The 17015-nt window shown below is 32.6% G+C and overlaps 1 protein-coding gene and 1 long non-coding RNA gene across 3 annotated transcripts; one reads left to right on the top strand and one right to left on the bottom strand.

Moving 5' to 3' along the window:
- Positions 1-3741: 3741 nt before the first annotated feature.
- Positions 3742-5859, bottom strand: LOC121758007. The gene is made up of 5 exons (XM_042153448.1): positions 5481-5859; positions 5031-5142; positions 4832-4924; positions 4481-4690; positions 3742-4180 (listed from the first exon to the last, which is right to left on the bottom strand). The coding sequence occupies exons 1-5, from the start codon at positions 5792-5794 to the stop codon at positions 3920-3922; spliced, it is 990 nt and encodes a 329-aa protein (XP_042009382.1). The 5' UTR covers positions 5795-5859; the 3' UTR covers positions 3742-3919.
- A 1424-nt stretch (positions 5860-7283) lies between these two features.
- On the top strand, positions 7284-14766 carry LOC121758491. Of its 2 annotated transcripts, XR_006041482.1 has the most exons (5): positions 7284-7390; positions 8101-8205; positions 9502-9563; positions 9678-11567; positions 13067-14766. It is a non-coding gene; the product is annotated as an uncharacterized LOC121758491 (long non-coding RNA). The 2 variants fall into 2 exon arrangements; XR_006041481.1 differs by lacking the exon at positions 13067-14766 and having other exon boundaries at positions 7284-7419; positions 9678-9864.
- Positions 14767-17015: the final 2249 nt, after the last annotated feature.

Raw genomic sequence — 17015 nt, forward strand, 5'->3', positions numbered from 1 at the left:
ATAATTCAATACTAATAAAATAATAATCCGACATCTGGAAATATAACAAATAATACCTAAAAATTCAAACAAATACACAAAAAAAAATACAAACCAACAATATAATAATTGTAATGACAAGTGTAGTAGGTCGGACTAGTTTATGTTGGCAATTCTTTTATAAAAAGGAGTTCTAAAATTTAGTATTTTTTTAAAAGGAGTTTTAAAATTGAATTCCATTTTCCTTTTTTTTTGCTAATAAATATTTAACAGAATTTCTAATACTTATTGATCTTGTTGTGACTTTTTATTTAATATGGAACAGTTAATAAATCATTCACAAACAGATTAAAATTGTATATTAAATGAAATATTACATAAATTTGTTATAAAGTTAAATTTCTATAATATGAAATGATATTGTATTTGTATAGCTCTTTTGGAAATTAAAAACAAACTTATGATGTTCTACTCATAGTAGTTAGTTCATAAAAAATGGATTGGGTAATTGTAGATTTAAAGCATCACAGTTTAAACATTTTAAATACTTCAGAAAATAGAACTCGCAAATTTAACACTGTTTGAATCTTAAATTCACTTAATGTTTCAAATTATTTTATTTCCAATTCAATATTAATTCAATTACGTTAGATTTATTAGTATATTAAATTATAAAAAAAATAAAATTGAATTGTAATCCGGTTCCATTTAGAATCGGAACCGGTTTTATATAAAATGTTGGAACCGGTACCGGAACCGGAATCGATTTTTCGGTTATCGGTTCCTCAATTAACCGGCCGGTTCCGGTTCCGGTTCCGGTTAACCGAGAATTGGGGAACCGTTTAAGCACCCCTAATGTCGATCACAAGAAAACCCTAAACCATGAAATTCTTTAAAAAATTCAATCTTAGATACGAATCCATATATTGTACTGTAGTAATTTTTTAATGGAAGAAATTTGCATAAGATGATCTTTTTCTCAAATAATTGATCTTGTAATGCCAATGAGAATGTTATAATTAATTTATAAACAAGGAGGAAACCCTAATATTCTATATATGGCCCAATAAAATAAAGTAAGTGCCAATTAGTGCAAATCACACCTCAACATAAAATATACACATCATATTGAAGCAGGCATGCACCAAAAGCATCAATATCTGTAGTGTAAGGCCCTAAAGGTGAATTTGGAGTGACAAAAACACAGCAAATTTGGCATGTAGACTGATACTCAGAAATTCAGAATCATGTCACACCATATATAAAAATAAAACACACACACATACATGTGGGTGTGTGTGCTTTTTTGATAGTATCACGAGTGGCTTCCCTAATTGTTCTACTTGCAGCTATTGGTATGGCGTGGTAATGGTTTCACTTTGTCTGAATATTCACATGCTGTCCTAACAGTAGAGCCACTATCTGCTCCCACTACGCCCCTTTTTCTCTTTTTTTGAATCTTGATTTCTAATTATTTGGCATTATTAGTTCACCGATTGATTTGTTGAAATTTGTCGACTTCTGGGAATTTGTGAGAATATTGCTATGGATTCATATAGTGGGATGAAGGATACACTTAATTGCTTTGTGTGGTGTGTGGATTATTTTGGAAGATTTGGGAGGTACTATTATTTTGTTAGGGTATATGTCAATTTATTAATATGATTATTATTTCAATACAATTTATCATTAAAATTTTATAGTGAATTTAAATTAAGAAAATTATAGATTAAAATACGTACTACTATATTTATTCCACACCCTAATATTTATTCTTAACTCAAAATTCAAATTAAATGCTAAAAACAATTATATGTCCTAATTGATCGTAAGTAACTCTAACTAACAATTATAAAATTAAACTAAAATACACAATAATAGAATCGAAGAAATATAGAAAAAATTTGAAGTAAGGACAACAAGAAATCCCAAGAAATATTTAAGTAAAAAAATCCATTGTTTTAACACTAAAAAAATTATATACATTTTTTATTCAATTAAGAATGTTAATTTTTATTTACAGTTTATGAATGAAAATCGTCCAAAAAAAAAGGAAAAAATTATTATGTAGTTGACAATATTTTTCTCGGGCACTAAATTTTGGCAATTTTTGCATTTGCAGTGTGAGTAAACACTAAATTATCAAGAATATGAATTGTAGAATGAAAAAGTGTGGATAGCAACAGTAATAATATTTCAAGTGTTGTGTATTGAAAAGTAGTAAGAGAGAAACAAGGAGTATAGATACGAATTTGACAAGACCTGTCGTCTTGATATTTTGTTTATCTGTTTTACGATTCACCAAAAAATTGCTGACTGCAGTGGAAATATGAGAATTTATGAGTAAACAATAAAACATAAACTTTTGTTGTTTAGTGTGAGTGGTAACGCCCCCCCTTTTAGGTCTTAGATCACTTTCTGTCTACTCCTTTTCTTGATATTTCACTAAGCTCATATCCCCATCCTCTTCTTTGTCTCTATCTTATTAACATATCTATCTCTCTCCTTTGCATTACTTCACCACTCAAGAGATATACATACATAGTACATATGATAGGTTTGTCTAAAAACTAAGAAGTTTAAACTTTTTTGTTCGTCCATAGAATCTCTATATGTGGATAATATTCACATGACCCATACTTACTTACTCCTCTAGCTTTAAGCTTAAGGACTCGTGATACATAATTGGCAACATTCCATTTGGCTTCATTTCAATTCGATACAATTATTCACAACCGCTAATTAAAGATTGTTATTTCTCTATCTATCTATCTATTGTATCGAGTATATCGATTGTCTTAGTGACCGGGTTTGGATTGTGAAAACGGAAGGCATTCTCAGATCAGGTCTATTTTCTAGATATGTGGAAGTTTGGCTCTTTTAAGTCTAGCTCATTAAGGAATAAGCCCATGTGATTGATATGAATTTTATGGTTGATATAGTGATGCTGCCGGTTCTGGAACAACTGGCTCAGGTTTTCCGATTGGAACCAAAACCGAACCATAAGGGATCCAAGTGGTTCCGGTTTGAGTGTATTTGCTCACCTTTGAAAATACATGCATGTGAAAACTACTAAACTAGATCTGTATGTAATTTATTACTACTATAAATTTGATTATTGTGAATATAATTTATACTCCCTCTATTTCATAGTAATAGAGTCATTTTGTTATTTTGGTATGTTCCATAGTAATAGAGTCATTTCCCTTTTTAGTAAAAGTCAACACATTTTTCCACACCTATTTTACTCTCTCTTACTTTATTCTCTTTTCATCTCTCTACCTTTTTTCATTTTTCACTTTAGTTAACTCACCTAATACAATTTTTTTTAATCTCTGTGCCGAAAAGAAACGCCTCCATTACTATGGAACGGAGGGAGTATATGAGATTTAAATAAGAAGAAAAATAAAATTATAAAAAAGGTATTGGGCCTTCAAGAAAGCAGTTGAATATTGTTAAATCCAGCCTAGGAAATCCTCAATGCGAAGGCCCAAATGAATAATCTGATTCTTTTAAAAAGATATTTTCAATATTTATTGGAACAATAAATGTGATATACCAATAAATTAATAAAAGCCCGGCCCACCCCAGCTCAGACATGAGCCTGGCCATGCCGGGCCAAAATATAGGCAGGCCTCTTCCGGGCCAGGCGAGCCCAGCCCACTTAACATACCAATAATCCAATATTTCCGTATATCTCTCCACCCCTTGTTTGTCAACATCAATTTTTATAAGTTAAACTAATTCTATACCATTAATATATGTGTTCAAATACATAAGGATGATCATAAATAACATGGAACGTACATTACAACTATACATGGTAATTGGTAACATGCATAATATCACGTTTACTTATAGATTACATTCATCTCAGAGAATCTTTTATACGTATAGTACATTTTGAATGAGCCTCCAATATTAATTGTAGCTTTTTCATCTAAGAAACAGTTTTTTCTATCTCAGATGATGACCTTGGGGCAATTAGGCATGACCATGGCCATGGAGCTTCTTTCCACATAAAGCATCGATCTACCGCTTCTTCGCTTGAAACGACGTCGTTGGCTGTGTTTTTGCCTCCAAATGCAGGGCACAATTGAATCTTCTTTTCATTTCGTTTATAATAGTCTTCCCTGTAGTTTGCATTCTCTTTTCTTGGATGTTCATGAAAATGAGCATTTTTCCACCAAAGCTTGAGTGCCTTCACAAACAAATCAAAGAAAATAATACTACCTAAAACGTTTTGGCTATAAAGGGCAAATTGCTGTAAAAACCACAAGGTTGATCAAATTTTGTTTAATTCCGCAACTTTCAAAAATAACCAACTACTGTATCATAACTTTAACACGTTTTTAATTTTTAAATTTAGTTAGATAATTGATTAGATAAAATATAGTACTATACATTTGAATAACTTTAACACGTTTTTAATTTTTAAATTTAGTTGGATAATTGATTAGATAAAATATAGTATACATTTGAAGATATTTATATTACTTACAATCCAATAGGAAATGATTGAACCTCTATGAGGCTGCAACCAAAAGAATGCTTCAAGATCATCTGGCGTTGTAGAAGAGATCTCAACTTTCTTGGCTTTCAAAGTCGCTATAAAATAATTATTGCCAAATTTTGGATGTTCAATTGAAATATAAGCATACAAATCTTCTCCTGGTTCATTCACTTTGAGCCTCCAATTACCAAGCATATCCTTCAAAATTTAGAAAATTCATTAATGAATATCTCGATTTCGAATCTCATAGACTTTTTTTGTTAAACTACCCAAAATACCCTCACGAGTAATGAGTAGTTTAAAAATAAATTAGCATAATGAAGAGTACGAAGTACGAACCGAGAAAGCGGTTATATATTGACATATTGGGACTGAATCGGAGCTTGGATTGAACACAAATGTTATACTTTCTCCCCATGGTGTATTAGTTCCCTAATTCAAATTCAAATTCAAATTCAAATTAAATTTATCCATGAATGATAAATATTTAGTGGTGTAACTTTTATGATAATATAAAGTACGTGACAAAGTTACTTGCCTCAACTATGCATTTCTTGAAAATTTTCTTGGAGTCTTCGATTTCATAGCAATAGTAATAGCTCACTGGAGTGCTTCGATATCCCAAACTTGGAAGTGTTGTCAGAAGATATCTAGTAAAAATGTTTTATAAGGGGGCTATTCTAGTGAGAACTTTGAGAACTGAAAATCATATCAGTTCGCTGATATATTAATATCAACTTGGTATCAGATATTAAGTTAGAAACTGATATCCATGAGTCAAAGAACTAATAGAGTCGAGAACTGATATATTTTGTAATTTCAACTGATATTAATGTATTTACGAACTGATAAAGTTCCATGTTCCAAACTTTAAGAAAAATTCTGAAATGACCTATCTTCTGTCGTAATTAACAAGTTTTTTATTTAAAAAAAATGAGGCGCTTATAATGAGACAGACTGAATATATGAGTTGATAGTATGGCCTTACACGGGTCCATTAGTCTTGGTAGCTCGGCGAGCCTCATCAGCAGAGAGGTAGGTGGGTGGGGCGTAGGGTGCACGGTCAAGGTCGATGAGAGCAAAACGTGTAGTGAACCGAAAGGAGTTGTGGACTGGATTGCGACGCTCGTGATGGAGAGTGCCTTCGTATAGTGCAATGACATTTCCGACATCCCCATTGGCGGTGCTTGAATTGAAAAGGCGGCGGCGGAGGAGGCGGAAGCCGAGGAAGAGAGACAATATGGTGGTAGTGAAAGTTGTGTAGATGATGTAGCAAAAAAGAAACAGTGGAGTCACACTCATCTTGATTTTAGAAAGCAATTGAATAATAGTCTCTCGCAATATATGTCTACTACAAGTCACTTTGTGTGTTCATGAGATACAAAGATAATTTAAAGGGTATATTTATAGTGTTTTGTGATCAGATATTATCATTAAAATATGTTTTTTGCAAAGAGTTGCCGTGTAATTTTTGGTAATGAAGTTAATTCTTGTATAATAAACATGATGCATGTTTAACAATTTTGTCTTAGTTGTTTTAAAACGCTAGCTATATATCTAAAACTCAAAAAGCTAGTAATTTGTACTCCCTCCGTCCCGGACTACTTGCACTTATTTCCTTTCTGGGCGTCCCAAGTTATTTGCACTCTTTCCATTTTTAGTAAAAATTATCACCTACAGCCGCAATTGTTGACTTTGCTATACACTCATTCCTTAATCTCCGTGCCGAAAAGGAAATGTGCGAGTAGTCCGGGACTGAGGGTTATTTTCACGCCCCAAGGAAACTCTCTAACTCACAGTTCACCTAGGCTATATATGAGTTTATATGTACTTTTTAATCATAAATACTGGGCATGGCTATCTTATTACTAGGGAGGGACAAAAGACCCCACCCCCAAAAATATATCTTCATATATTTATTAGTTTTTGTTTTGATCTATTCACTAAATGCTTATCCTCAAAAGTTAAAATTTTCTTATATAAATTTCTCATAGTAAAATAATTTTATAGCTTCATTCCTGATGTTATTCCTAAGAATTCAAATCAATTTATTCCATAAACAATGACTAAATAAATTAAATGGTCAAGATTGAATTTTCTTCACATACAAAAATATTCTTTAATATACAAAAATGCTTCTTTGTATGACATTTTTTCTAACAATAATGTTATTAAAAGTGTTTAATTACATTGATATACAGAGATACGTAGTACTTATTTTGATTTTTGAAGCCTACATAAATTTATTTCCCATTTTGTAGTACTATGTGTTACATTGCCGGCCTACACTATATATAGTTAATTAGTACTCCATTCACTACCTACAATCTAGCTTTCCCCGTTCCTAGAAAAGAATTCAGCACTGTTGAGATTACTTAAGACATAGTATAAATTATTACAAATGACTTACCGGAGTATTATTTAATTATCACATAATTATATATCTATAATTGAGTTGTTGGATTCAATAATCAAACACACTATATATTTAATTTTGAGATACAATCTTATAAACCGAACAACATGTATATATGTCCAATATAGTGAATTTGGATTGAAAATAACACAAGATTACACATTGTTAACACATCAATTGAGTCACTGATAATCTGATACGCTAATTGTCAAGCATGAACACAAGCTAATGCAAATAGACAATATTTTACATATAAGTTTGTGATATTACGTATAGTCTAATAGTACTCTAAAATGTGAGTACAATTTTTTCTCGATCTTTATAAGTGGGTCGATAATTATTCTCTATTTTTCTGTCATCTCAACTTTCATCAAATCAAACCTGTAGATATATTTAGATATTCTTATGATATTTAATATTAATATTAAATCTCCAATTTTTGAGTTCCTTCTCCACGGGCAATGAGATTGAGGAAGGGCATGGTGAGTATTCGGATATATGAAACTTAGCGGTAAATTTCTTCACAAATTGCTACTGTTTGTACATTTTATGCTTCAGTTCACGTTTTCATTTTGCTGCTATTGTTTATGTTTTCCTTTCTGAATTCGAGATCTCATGCTGCCTAGCAACTGCTCATTTAGCTTATAATATTCGTGATCACATGATTCAGAAATCAGATGATTACGGAAGCGCGCCAAATTTGTAGGTGTTGAATTTGGTATAGATACACGCAAAGTGTTTAATATATGAACCTAAATCTCTGCTCCCTTGCATAATAATTGGGTAATTTTGGCATTGGCAAGTCCTTCTTGACCTTGTCGATTTCTGTAACCAATTTCTATCGATTCATATAAATTTCGATATATGAACTTGCTTGATAATAGAGAGTATTCAACACAATTATGGAAATGTAGAATGGCGAGCAATTCTCCTTTGGCAGAATTAGTCACAATTTCACACACAATGGCATTATTCTGCCAAAGGAGAAGCACATTCTCATTGTTCTCCATTGCGTGTACTGTTTGCACTTTGGAGTCTGTTAAGCTTCAGCGGAGGTGGAGGGAGGGGGTATTCTCAAAATATTCGCGCCTTATTACGTGGATATTCTGTAGGAATTCAATGGTATATGCTGTGGAACAATGCCTCTAAGCCTTCTTTCACTTTTTATGTTGCGTACATGGTCCCCTTGCAGGTCTTGGTTTATCTTCATCAAGGAATCAAGAATAATGCTGGACTGCACTTATCAAGAAATCCAACAGAAAGCTCATGATAAGTTGCTTGAAGCATTGTTAATAAGGTTTGTCCATAGCTTAATGTGTCACTGGATGTCAACACTTACTTCCATGAGTATTGTTTTTGCTTAAGAGGATTGGACTTAATTAACACTGTAGTTAGGTATATGCATAGTCCAACTTATGCACTCACGTTTTAGAGTAAAAGTTTGGTTAGACCATCCATAGTCTTAATGCTGATTCAAAGAAACAGCATCATCTGAGTATAAAACAAAACACATTCTCCTAAATTGTCTAGGAGTAGCATTTAACTGAAGCAACCCGTGAGCTCTGATTTTAACTAATTCCTTGGTATGCCTAGGTTGTAGTATTTAGCTGAAGCATGTTGATGATCACATAAAATATGATGAATTGCCATGTTGCAATATGGCTTCCACTGAAAATGCGACATCCTTCCTCTACACTTATTGGATGGATAACTTGGCTAATCTCTTTCTCATGCTTTGGAACGCGCACATATCACCTCAGAGATACTCACTCACACTGTCACACATTTGTTTTCATATTCTAACCATTCTGAAAAGGTTGGGCTGCTTAAATACACCAAGTCCTGTGATCTACGATTCAGATTTTGTTCGAAAAACTCTATTACAGATAAGGAACTAAGCATTATTCTGACTTCTATCCTTATGCTTTTACCTGAATATGATCCCACTCTTCTATTAAAGCATCTATCAGAACATGTAACACAATAACAGAAGCAAAAGCTGAGTTTTGTATTCATTACTTTGGTCTTATGAGTGATGTTGGACAAGGGGTAGTTAAATCTCTGGTGCAGGTGAATTATTGGGAAGTCTCCTTTAGCATACAGTAGTCTGCTAGGCATTTATGAGATCCATGCCTTCTTTGAATGTCTGCCAAAGGAGATTTGCCCACTAATTGTCCTACAAAATTATTTACGGTCATCAGTCTTGTCTTCAACGAGTAGCACTTTGAGGTGTCTTGGAGTTCCAATGGTCATGTTTAACAGATTTGTTGGGGTTTTAAGAGGTATTTACATTTGATTTTCACATGCATTTCCTCCTTCACTAGTATTGTTGTTCTGGTGGCGGCTTATTGCTTTCTTTGGCTAATCCTACTTGTCTAGAAAAATGGTTGATTACTTATTTCTCATTTAGTATGTGAATTTAGATTGAAGATATGGTATGGTGACTCATTGATGATCTAGTGTTTACACAAAAATTGTGTTCATGTTGTCATCCCACATCAGGAAAACCGAAATAGGGAGCATGCAAATTGTTTTATCATAGAGAAGAGGGTATTTGGTAATTTATATGATAAAATTTGTTATTGCTATGCAGTGGTGTTTAAGGATAACTGTCACGGTGAGGAATATTAGCAAGCTCAGGTCCTTCTCTGCTTGGTAAGGATATTTGAATCATAACTGCCTAAACCTTACTTCTTATTCACCAGTGCTTTGGTTGTAGCTGCTTCTTGTGCTAAGTAGCTTTATGAACTTCATATTTTGGATATACAGATAACAAGCTCACTGTGATCGGACGATTACTTAGGTGGTTGATCATACATGCCAAGGCCTCCAGATTGTGCCTGCATTACAGGTTTTTTATTTACATGACACTTTATTGGCACCAATTTATTGCTTCAATTTTTTACTGTGGCATTGTTTGGAAGAACTCAAGTGATAGTTGAGATACATATTAGGACATTGCATGTTCCACTAACTGGTTTTAACTGGCTGATAGAGAATAAACTGTAGAGACAAGACTGTAAAGGAAAGTGACAATGTTATCCAACAATCAACAAATAGAACTCTTGAACAATTGTTATAGTAACGTATAACAATTGACTGCTGACGTTGGGAATAGCCAGAAGTCGGACACTGCCCGTAGAACTAGTAGCCAAGTTGCTGCATCATCAACCAGCCAGAATTGAAGGACTGCAAAGTAGAACTCATATTAGCTTGCTTCTTGCTTGGCCCAACTTTCTGGATGGTGGGAAAATTCACCAAAGCAACATGTCTACCTAAGTTGAAGAATAGAACTTAAAATAGTTAATCACCATTCACATACACCAATAAAAGAAAAACACTGATTCTGTAGTGCTGCATTGTGGGATTGAATGGCAGGGCAATTCTCCTTTGGCAAAGAAACAAGTATGCATGTGCATGTTCTTCCTGCCAAAGGAGGATCACACTGTTATTCTCTCCACATCGTTATTATCTTTCTTCAACCCAATCCAAATATAAGTTGGGTGAGCTGATGTCCAGCCTTTATATAGGACCTAGCTAAGCACCTTCAATGGCATATGCTTATGTTAAACTTGAATGAGGACATAGCATATGCTTCCAGTCTATTCTGATCCTTTTTGTTTTTACACCCTTTACTTTTCTTTAGGGTCATGGTAATTAAAAAAAGTTCTTACCTTCACTCCCCCCCCCTTTCTTCCATGGATATGCGGTTTTACATTGATCTTATTTTGCCATGTCGTAAGGAATCAGATCCTTGGTTTTTTTGGCTTTCTTGCATATAAGATTCCTCATTCTTGTGTCGTTAATTTTTCTTCACCAGGCATTACGCTCAATTTTAGTAACAACACATATGTAGTAAAGAATTGATAAAAATGATTCTTGTCACTAGGAAAATCACCCTCTTCGATTCCTAAGCATCTCAAAACCTCAAGTTTGGGATTTGATAAATAGGTGCCCATTCAACCTTAACATTAGTAGGGGCATTTGAGGATTAGAACTTTTGGAATATCTCAAATTCCTTGATAATAGTTGTTAGTCATATCTCATTAAAATGGTGGAATTTGAGAAATCTACAGTAACGAAGATAAAAATACTCAATCATGAAAAATAAATGTCTTCTTTTATTAATATGTTAGTACGTATATAAGGATAGGTTATGCTGTATAATGAAATTGCGTAGGCATCATTCTAATCAATATGTATGCTGTACGTAATTATTGAAGTTAATTCATGGTATTATAGAAATAATCTTGTGATAATGGCATTATAAATTCCAATAGCCAACATGAGTCTACTTGGAATCAAGCATCAAATCACATCTGATTCAGATAGACTAAAGTAAGCTAAATCAAATTATAACCACCTAGAAAGATTACGATTGTCTTGTACTACTATATTATCTTATACTCTATTAAACCAAATATATTAGAGTTGTCTTTTGTCTATGGACACGACTGAATGGATCAGTACTTAAAATTCGATATTAGTAAATATTAGTACTAACTCTTGTCAATTTGTTCTTAATGCCAGTATGTTGTCGGCTTGCCTATTAGATTCCAAAAATCACCAGCCAACGAAATTTAGATTCATGCCAAACAAAAAGATATTACAAACTCTTTGCTATTCCATCTGTGCTTCGAAATGAACAGTTTATTCCTGGTGAGTAAGAATATGCTTGAAACATAGCTGTGGAGAAACCGTGTGTAATTAGGGTCAACTATAAATATAGAGGGAATGGCTCTCAACTGTTCATCAGAAAATGGAGCATTGTGAAAATAGGGATGCATTACTGGGTAATTACTTCTTTGGCAGTAGGCATATGATGCTAACTTTGCAGTCAGCACACTGCCAAAGGAAATTTGCCCCGCGATACATACATCCTTATATTAATTATTCTATGTCTTTGGCTTTTAAGATGTCTTCACAAGATGAGGTAATATATATAGTGTCGTCGAGTCAATATATATAGTTTGTTTTAGAACTATAGGCTATAGCTATCAATTTCATTTTATTTTTTAAATATAAGTACCTTGGAAAATGGAGCGAACTTTAATCCTTCTTTTTCTCTCCTTTTTTTTCTCGCAACCCACTAAAAGAGTTCTTCTCGTTGCAGATTTTACTAGGATTTTTTAAAAATGTTGTAGACGGCTTTGAGGAATGCTTTTGTTCCCAATAGAAGTCTTATTTGAAAACATAATTATTAATTAAGCATTTTTATATCTTCATAACATGCTTCAGTTAATTTATTTTCAAATTTTTAGAAGCTCAGATATTCTGATTCTTTTAAAACTATGTAGTAGTAGTTTTATGTATTTCGTTTCAGATAGGTTGGTTGTTATACTGTAAGAAAACATCAAATAAGCTAGAAAGTCACATTCATATACATCAAGAAGCAGCTACTAATATTAACGATCAACTGCACTCTTACATCTTTTATACGTTTAATATTTATTATTTTATGTATATATACATATGAATATGATTATTATGATACTTGAAATATATTCGAGTTGCTTAAAATAGGCGCATAATATTTTTTTATCGTGGTAATAAAAAATCAATCCAGACCATTAATGTTTGTGTGATATATTGTCCTAAAAAGAAGCAGTGATGTAGTAGTATATATAAAAGTATCGACATGCAAAATCCATTTTATAAAAAATATTAATTCAATTATACAAACATTAATTATTTAAGAGAGTTATTTCAATGTTGTTGATGTAATAGATAGGATAAGCAGTAGTTTTATCGCAAGTACAAACTGCTTTGAAAATATGATGACAATATCCTATAAACTAATGACGGTGTTCAGAGTCACGTCCTTGGTGAAAATCAGAGGGCGACTGCAATAGGTTACATTAACTTTTATAGAGAAAAAATGATAGACTAATCTCTTGTTTATTTTGAAAGATTGGTGTTTTGGAATATCACAAGGCTTTAATTAAGTTATTTCGTTTTGTGCTAATTTTGTTTGATTCATATCTCATTGAAAATGTGAGATTCGAGAAATCCTAGTAATAAAGATAAAAATATTCAATCATCTTAATTGTAGAAGTACATGCTCTCAGTCTCCGTAAACTTAATTGGGTCGGATGCTCCTCTACCTTATAATGTATTATGTGAAATCTTAGCGTTGATATAAATTTATTAAAATTCAGGTTAAGTGATAAGGGACCTACACTCAACTATGAGGTACATTCTGGAATTGTAGTGCTGAGATTTTCCGGATGTTAAAAGAGACATGAAGCTTAATCGATACGTATAAATAAGCAAAGTTGGATCTGAAATTACAACATGAGGGAAAAATATATTAGCACCATCAGGAATACTACAATAAAAAAATAGTGTATATTTGTTAATTAGTAAATATAAAAATTATTAATATTTTTTAATAATTATTTTTGAATATATATGTTCTTGCAATTTAAAAATGATTCCACAGTCCCTTCGAGACTTCAGATTATAAATGATTCAGTAGATTCATGTAATATTCTAACATAACATTTTCTTTCCTTCCCTCTAAAACAACCATTCTCTTTGTGATTGGAAAATTACATAGGTGGTTGATCATACATGTCTAGGGCTTCAAATTGTGCCAGCATTTCAGGTTTTTGTTTATTTACATGAGACGTTATTGACACCACTTTATTGTTTCATTTTTTTTACTGTGGAATTGTTTGGAAGGACTCAAGTGATAGTTGAGATACATATTAGGACACTGGACATAGCATGTTTCCACCAACTGGTTTTATAGTCATCCCTAGTGATTCCACTGGCTGATAGAGAATAAACTGTAGAGGCAAGACTGTAAAGGAAAGTGATAATGTTTTCCGACAATCAATATGTAGAAACATTTTTAAAATAAACAATACATAGACTCGACAATCAGTTATGCAGTTGGGAATAATCCGAAGTTCGGGCCATTGCTTGTTGAACTAGTAACCAAGTTGCTCCATCATCAAGCAACCAGAATTGGCCGGACTTTCTGGATGGTGGGCAGTCACCAAAGCATCTGTCAACTTAAGTTGAAGAGTAGAACTTGAAATAGTTAATCACCATTCACACACTTCAATTGAAGGAAACCACTTGTTTAGTGGTGCTGCATTGTGGGATTGAATGGCAGGGCAATTCTCCTTTGGCAAAGAAACAAGTATGCATGTGCATGTTCTTCCTGCCAATGGAGGATCGCACTGTTATTTGCTCCACATTATTATTATTATTATCTTTCTTCGACTCGACCCAAATACTATAAGTCAGGAGAGTTGATGCCCAGCCTTTTATATAGGACCTAGCTAAGCACCTTCAGTGGCATATGCTTATGTTGAACTTGGATGAGGACATAGCATATGCTCCCAGTCGATTCCGATCCTTTTTGGTTTTCACCCTTTGCTTTTCTTTGGGGTCATGGTAATTACAAAAAAGTTCTCACCTTCACTCTCCCTTTTTTTCTCCCATGGATATGCTCTTACATTGAGCTTATTTTGCCATGTCGTAAGGAATCAGATCCTTGGTTTTTTGCTTTCTTACATATAAGATTCCTCGTTCTTATGTCGTTAATTTTTCTTCACCAGGGACTACATTCACCATCATTAACAACACACATGTAGCTAAGAATTAAGAAAGACAATCCTTGTCAATTGGAAAAGTACCCTCTTCGATTTCCTTAATAAGTAACATGAAATCTTAAAGTGTGAGACTTCATGAATAGGTTCCCTTTCAACCTTTATATCAGTAGGGCATTTACTTTGAGGATGAACCTAAATAGACTTAAAGGGATTAGAGCTTTGGGATATCTCAAGTTCCTTGCTAATAGTTTCCATTTGGGCTAATTTTAGGTTGAACCATATCCCTTTGAAATAGTGGAATTTGAGAAATCATGAAAAGTAAACTTGTATCCTTGCATTATTATTTTAGTATGTATATAAGGATGGCTTATGGTGTTTATTATAGACATAATCGTGTGAAGATGACATTATAAATTCCAATAGTCGACATGAGTCAACTTGGAATCAAGCATCAAATCACATCCGATTCACATAAACTAAAGTATGCTAAATTAAATTGTAACCGCACGTAGAAAAGATTACGACTGTCTTGCACTATGTTATATGCAATGAACATTAAAAAATATTGTGAACTCTTTGCTATCTCTATGTGTAGAAACGAATAGTTTATTCATGAGGAGTAAGAATATGCTTGAAATATAGGTTTGGAGAAACCGTGTATTTAGGTTCAACTATAAATATAGAAGGAAATGGCTCTCGAATGTTCATCAGAAAATGGAGCCTTGTGAAATTAGGGATATATTACTGGGTAATTACTCCTTTGGCAGTAGGCAGCGGATAATGCTAACTCAGCACTTAGCATACTGCCTAAGTGCCAAAGGAGATTTGCCCCGCGATACATCCTTGAATTAATTATTTTACGTCTTGCCTTTTAAGATGTTTTAGCCAATGATCGTATCAGTCATGTCGAGTCTATATATTGTTTATTTTTAAAATGTTTTAGATGGCTTTGAGGAATGCCTTTCTTCCCAAACGAACACTTAATCAGAAAACATAACTAGACAGGGAGTATTAGTTAAGCCTCTTTATACCTTCATAACCTGCTTTTTGTTTTTTATTTTCGAATTAATTCAGAAAGCTTCGGGGGATATTCTGATTTTTATTTTTATAATTCGTTTTCGATAGGTTGTTATACTATAAGAACATGACTATTGGTAGTATTTGGCAGTAAATTATTTTATAATATTGGCAATTTTCTTTTTCATGTTCACTTAAATAAATAGGTCATTCATGCATGCATGATGCATGTAGATTCAATAATAATACTAATCATTTTCATCAAGAAGCCACTACTAATTTTAACGACCAAGTGCATTCTTATAACTTCATACGCTAATATACTATTAGTTATTTTCTGTATGTGCACATATGATACTTATATTCGAGTTGCTAAAAATATACTAGTACAAATTAATACGCACTATTCTTTATCGTGCTAATTAAAATCTATATGAGCACGACTACACGAGCAGTACTACTATAAAAAAAATCTTTATTAATCAATAAATATTAAGATTGTTAATAATTTTGTACGAATGTTTACATTTTAATTTTCTTATGTTATGTATATATATTAACTTAGGAGTACTAAATATGATCAATCTTGCAATTTACTAAATGATTTCCTAGTCCCTTCTTAATTAACCTTTTATTTATCTTTCTTAATGAAATACATCGTTATGAACATTATCGATAGACGATATTTTGTATATAGATCGATGAGACAACTGAGAAAACTTGAAACTTTAAGATTTAGTAGTCCGATCTCAAACTTTGTAGGACTGACCAGAATTTGATAAAATTTCATGATTTAACTATTAAGCCTATATAATATCATGATCATATTAGTTGATTCATTCATTAAAATAAGAACTATATAAGTTAATTGATTTATTAATATCAGTTGATATATGCTCAAAATCAGTTTGCTGATTTATGAATATCAATAGAGTTTTGTGATATTGAAAGTTAACACTATATGTTTTGTGATGTAGTAACCGATATTAATGATTTAACAAACTGATTGCTTCTTAAATTCTCTAGTTCTCAATTGACCAAAATTCCACGATCATATATGTATCTTATGATAATATAATATGCATAAGTAAGTCTCTACAAAAAAAGTCTCTACAAAAAGATTGAGTCATGCTTTAATTCCTATTCGCCATTAACCCCACTTTTGACTGCTTTATTAAAAGCACCCGCGCTCGAGTTGCCACATAAATTCACCATAACAAGAAACTCTCTTGATTACACCTATTTTACGTATATATTTATATATTCTTCCCAAATTGGGATATGCTTTAGAAATGTGGCATATCCGGGGACAATTCCTGCCCTAAAATCTTGAAAATATATATTATAAAGACAATAAAATATATTCCCCTTCTATTTTAGAAAAGTGATGCTGGGGCCACCAGTATAAGTTCTCATAGAATCCCCTTTCAGTTCAACCCAATTTATATATATTTCTCCAACAAATTTGTTTACGTCCTCATTGCCACGTTTCGATCTACTCCATATGCAAATCCATCTCTTATGA

The sequence above is a fragment of the Salvia splendens genome, chromosome 12 (genome assembly GCF_004379255.2).
Source record: "Salvia splendens isolate huo1 chromosome 12, SspV2, whole genome shotgun sequence".
Classification (NCBI taxonomy): Eukaryota; Viridiplantae; Streptophyta; class Magnoliopsida; order Lamiales; family Lamiaceae; genus Salvia; species Salvia splendens.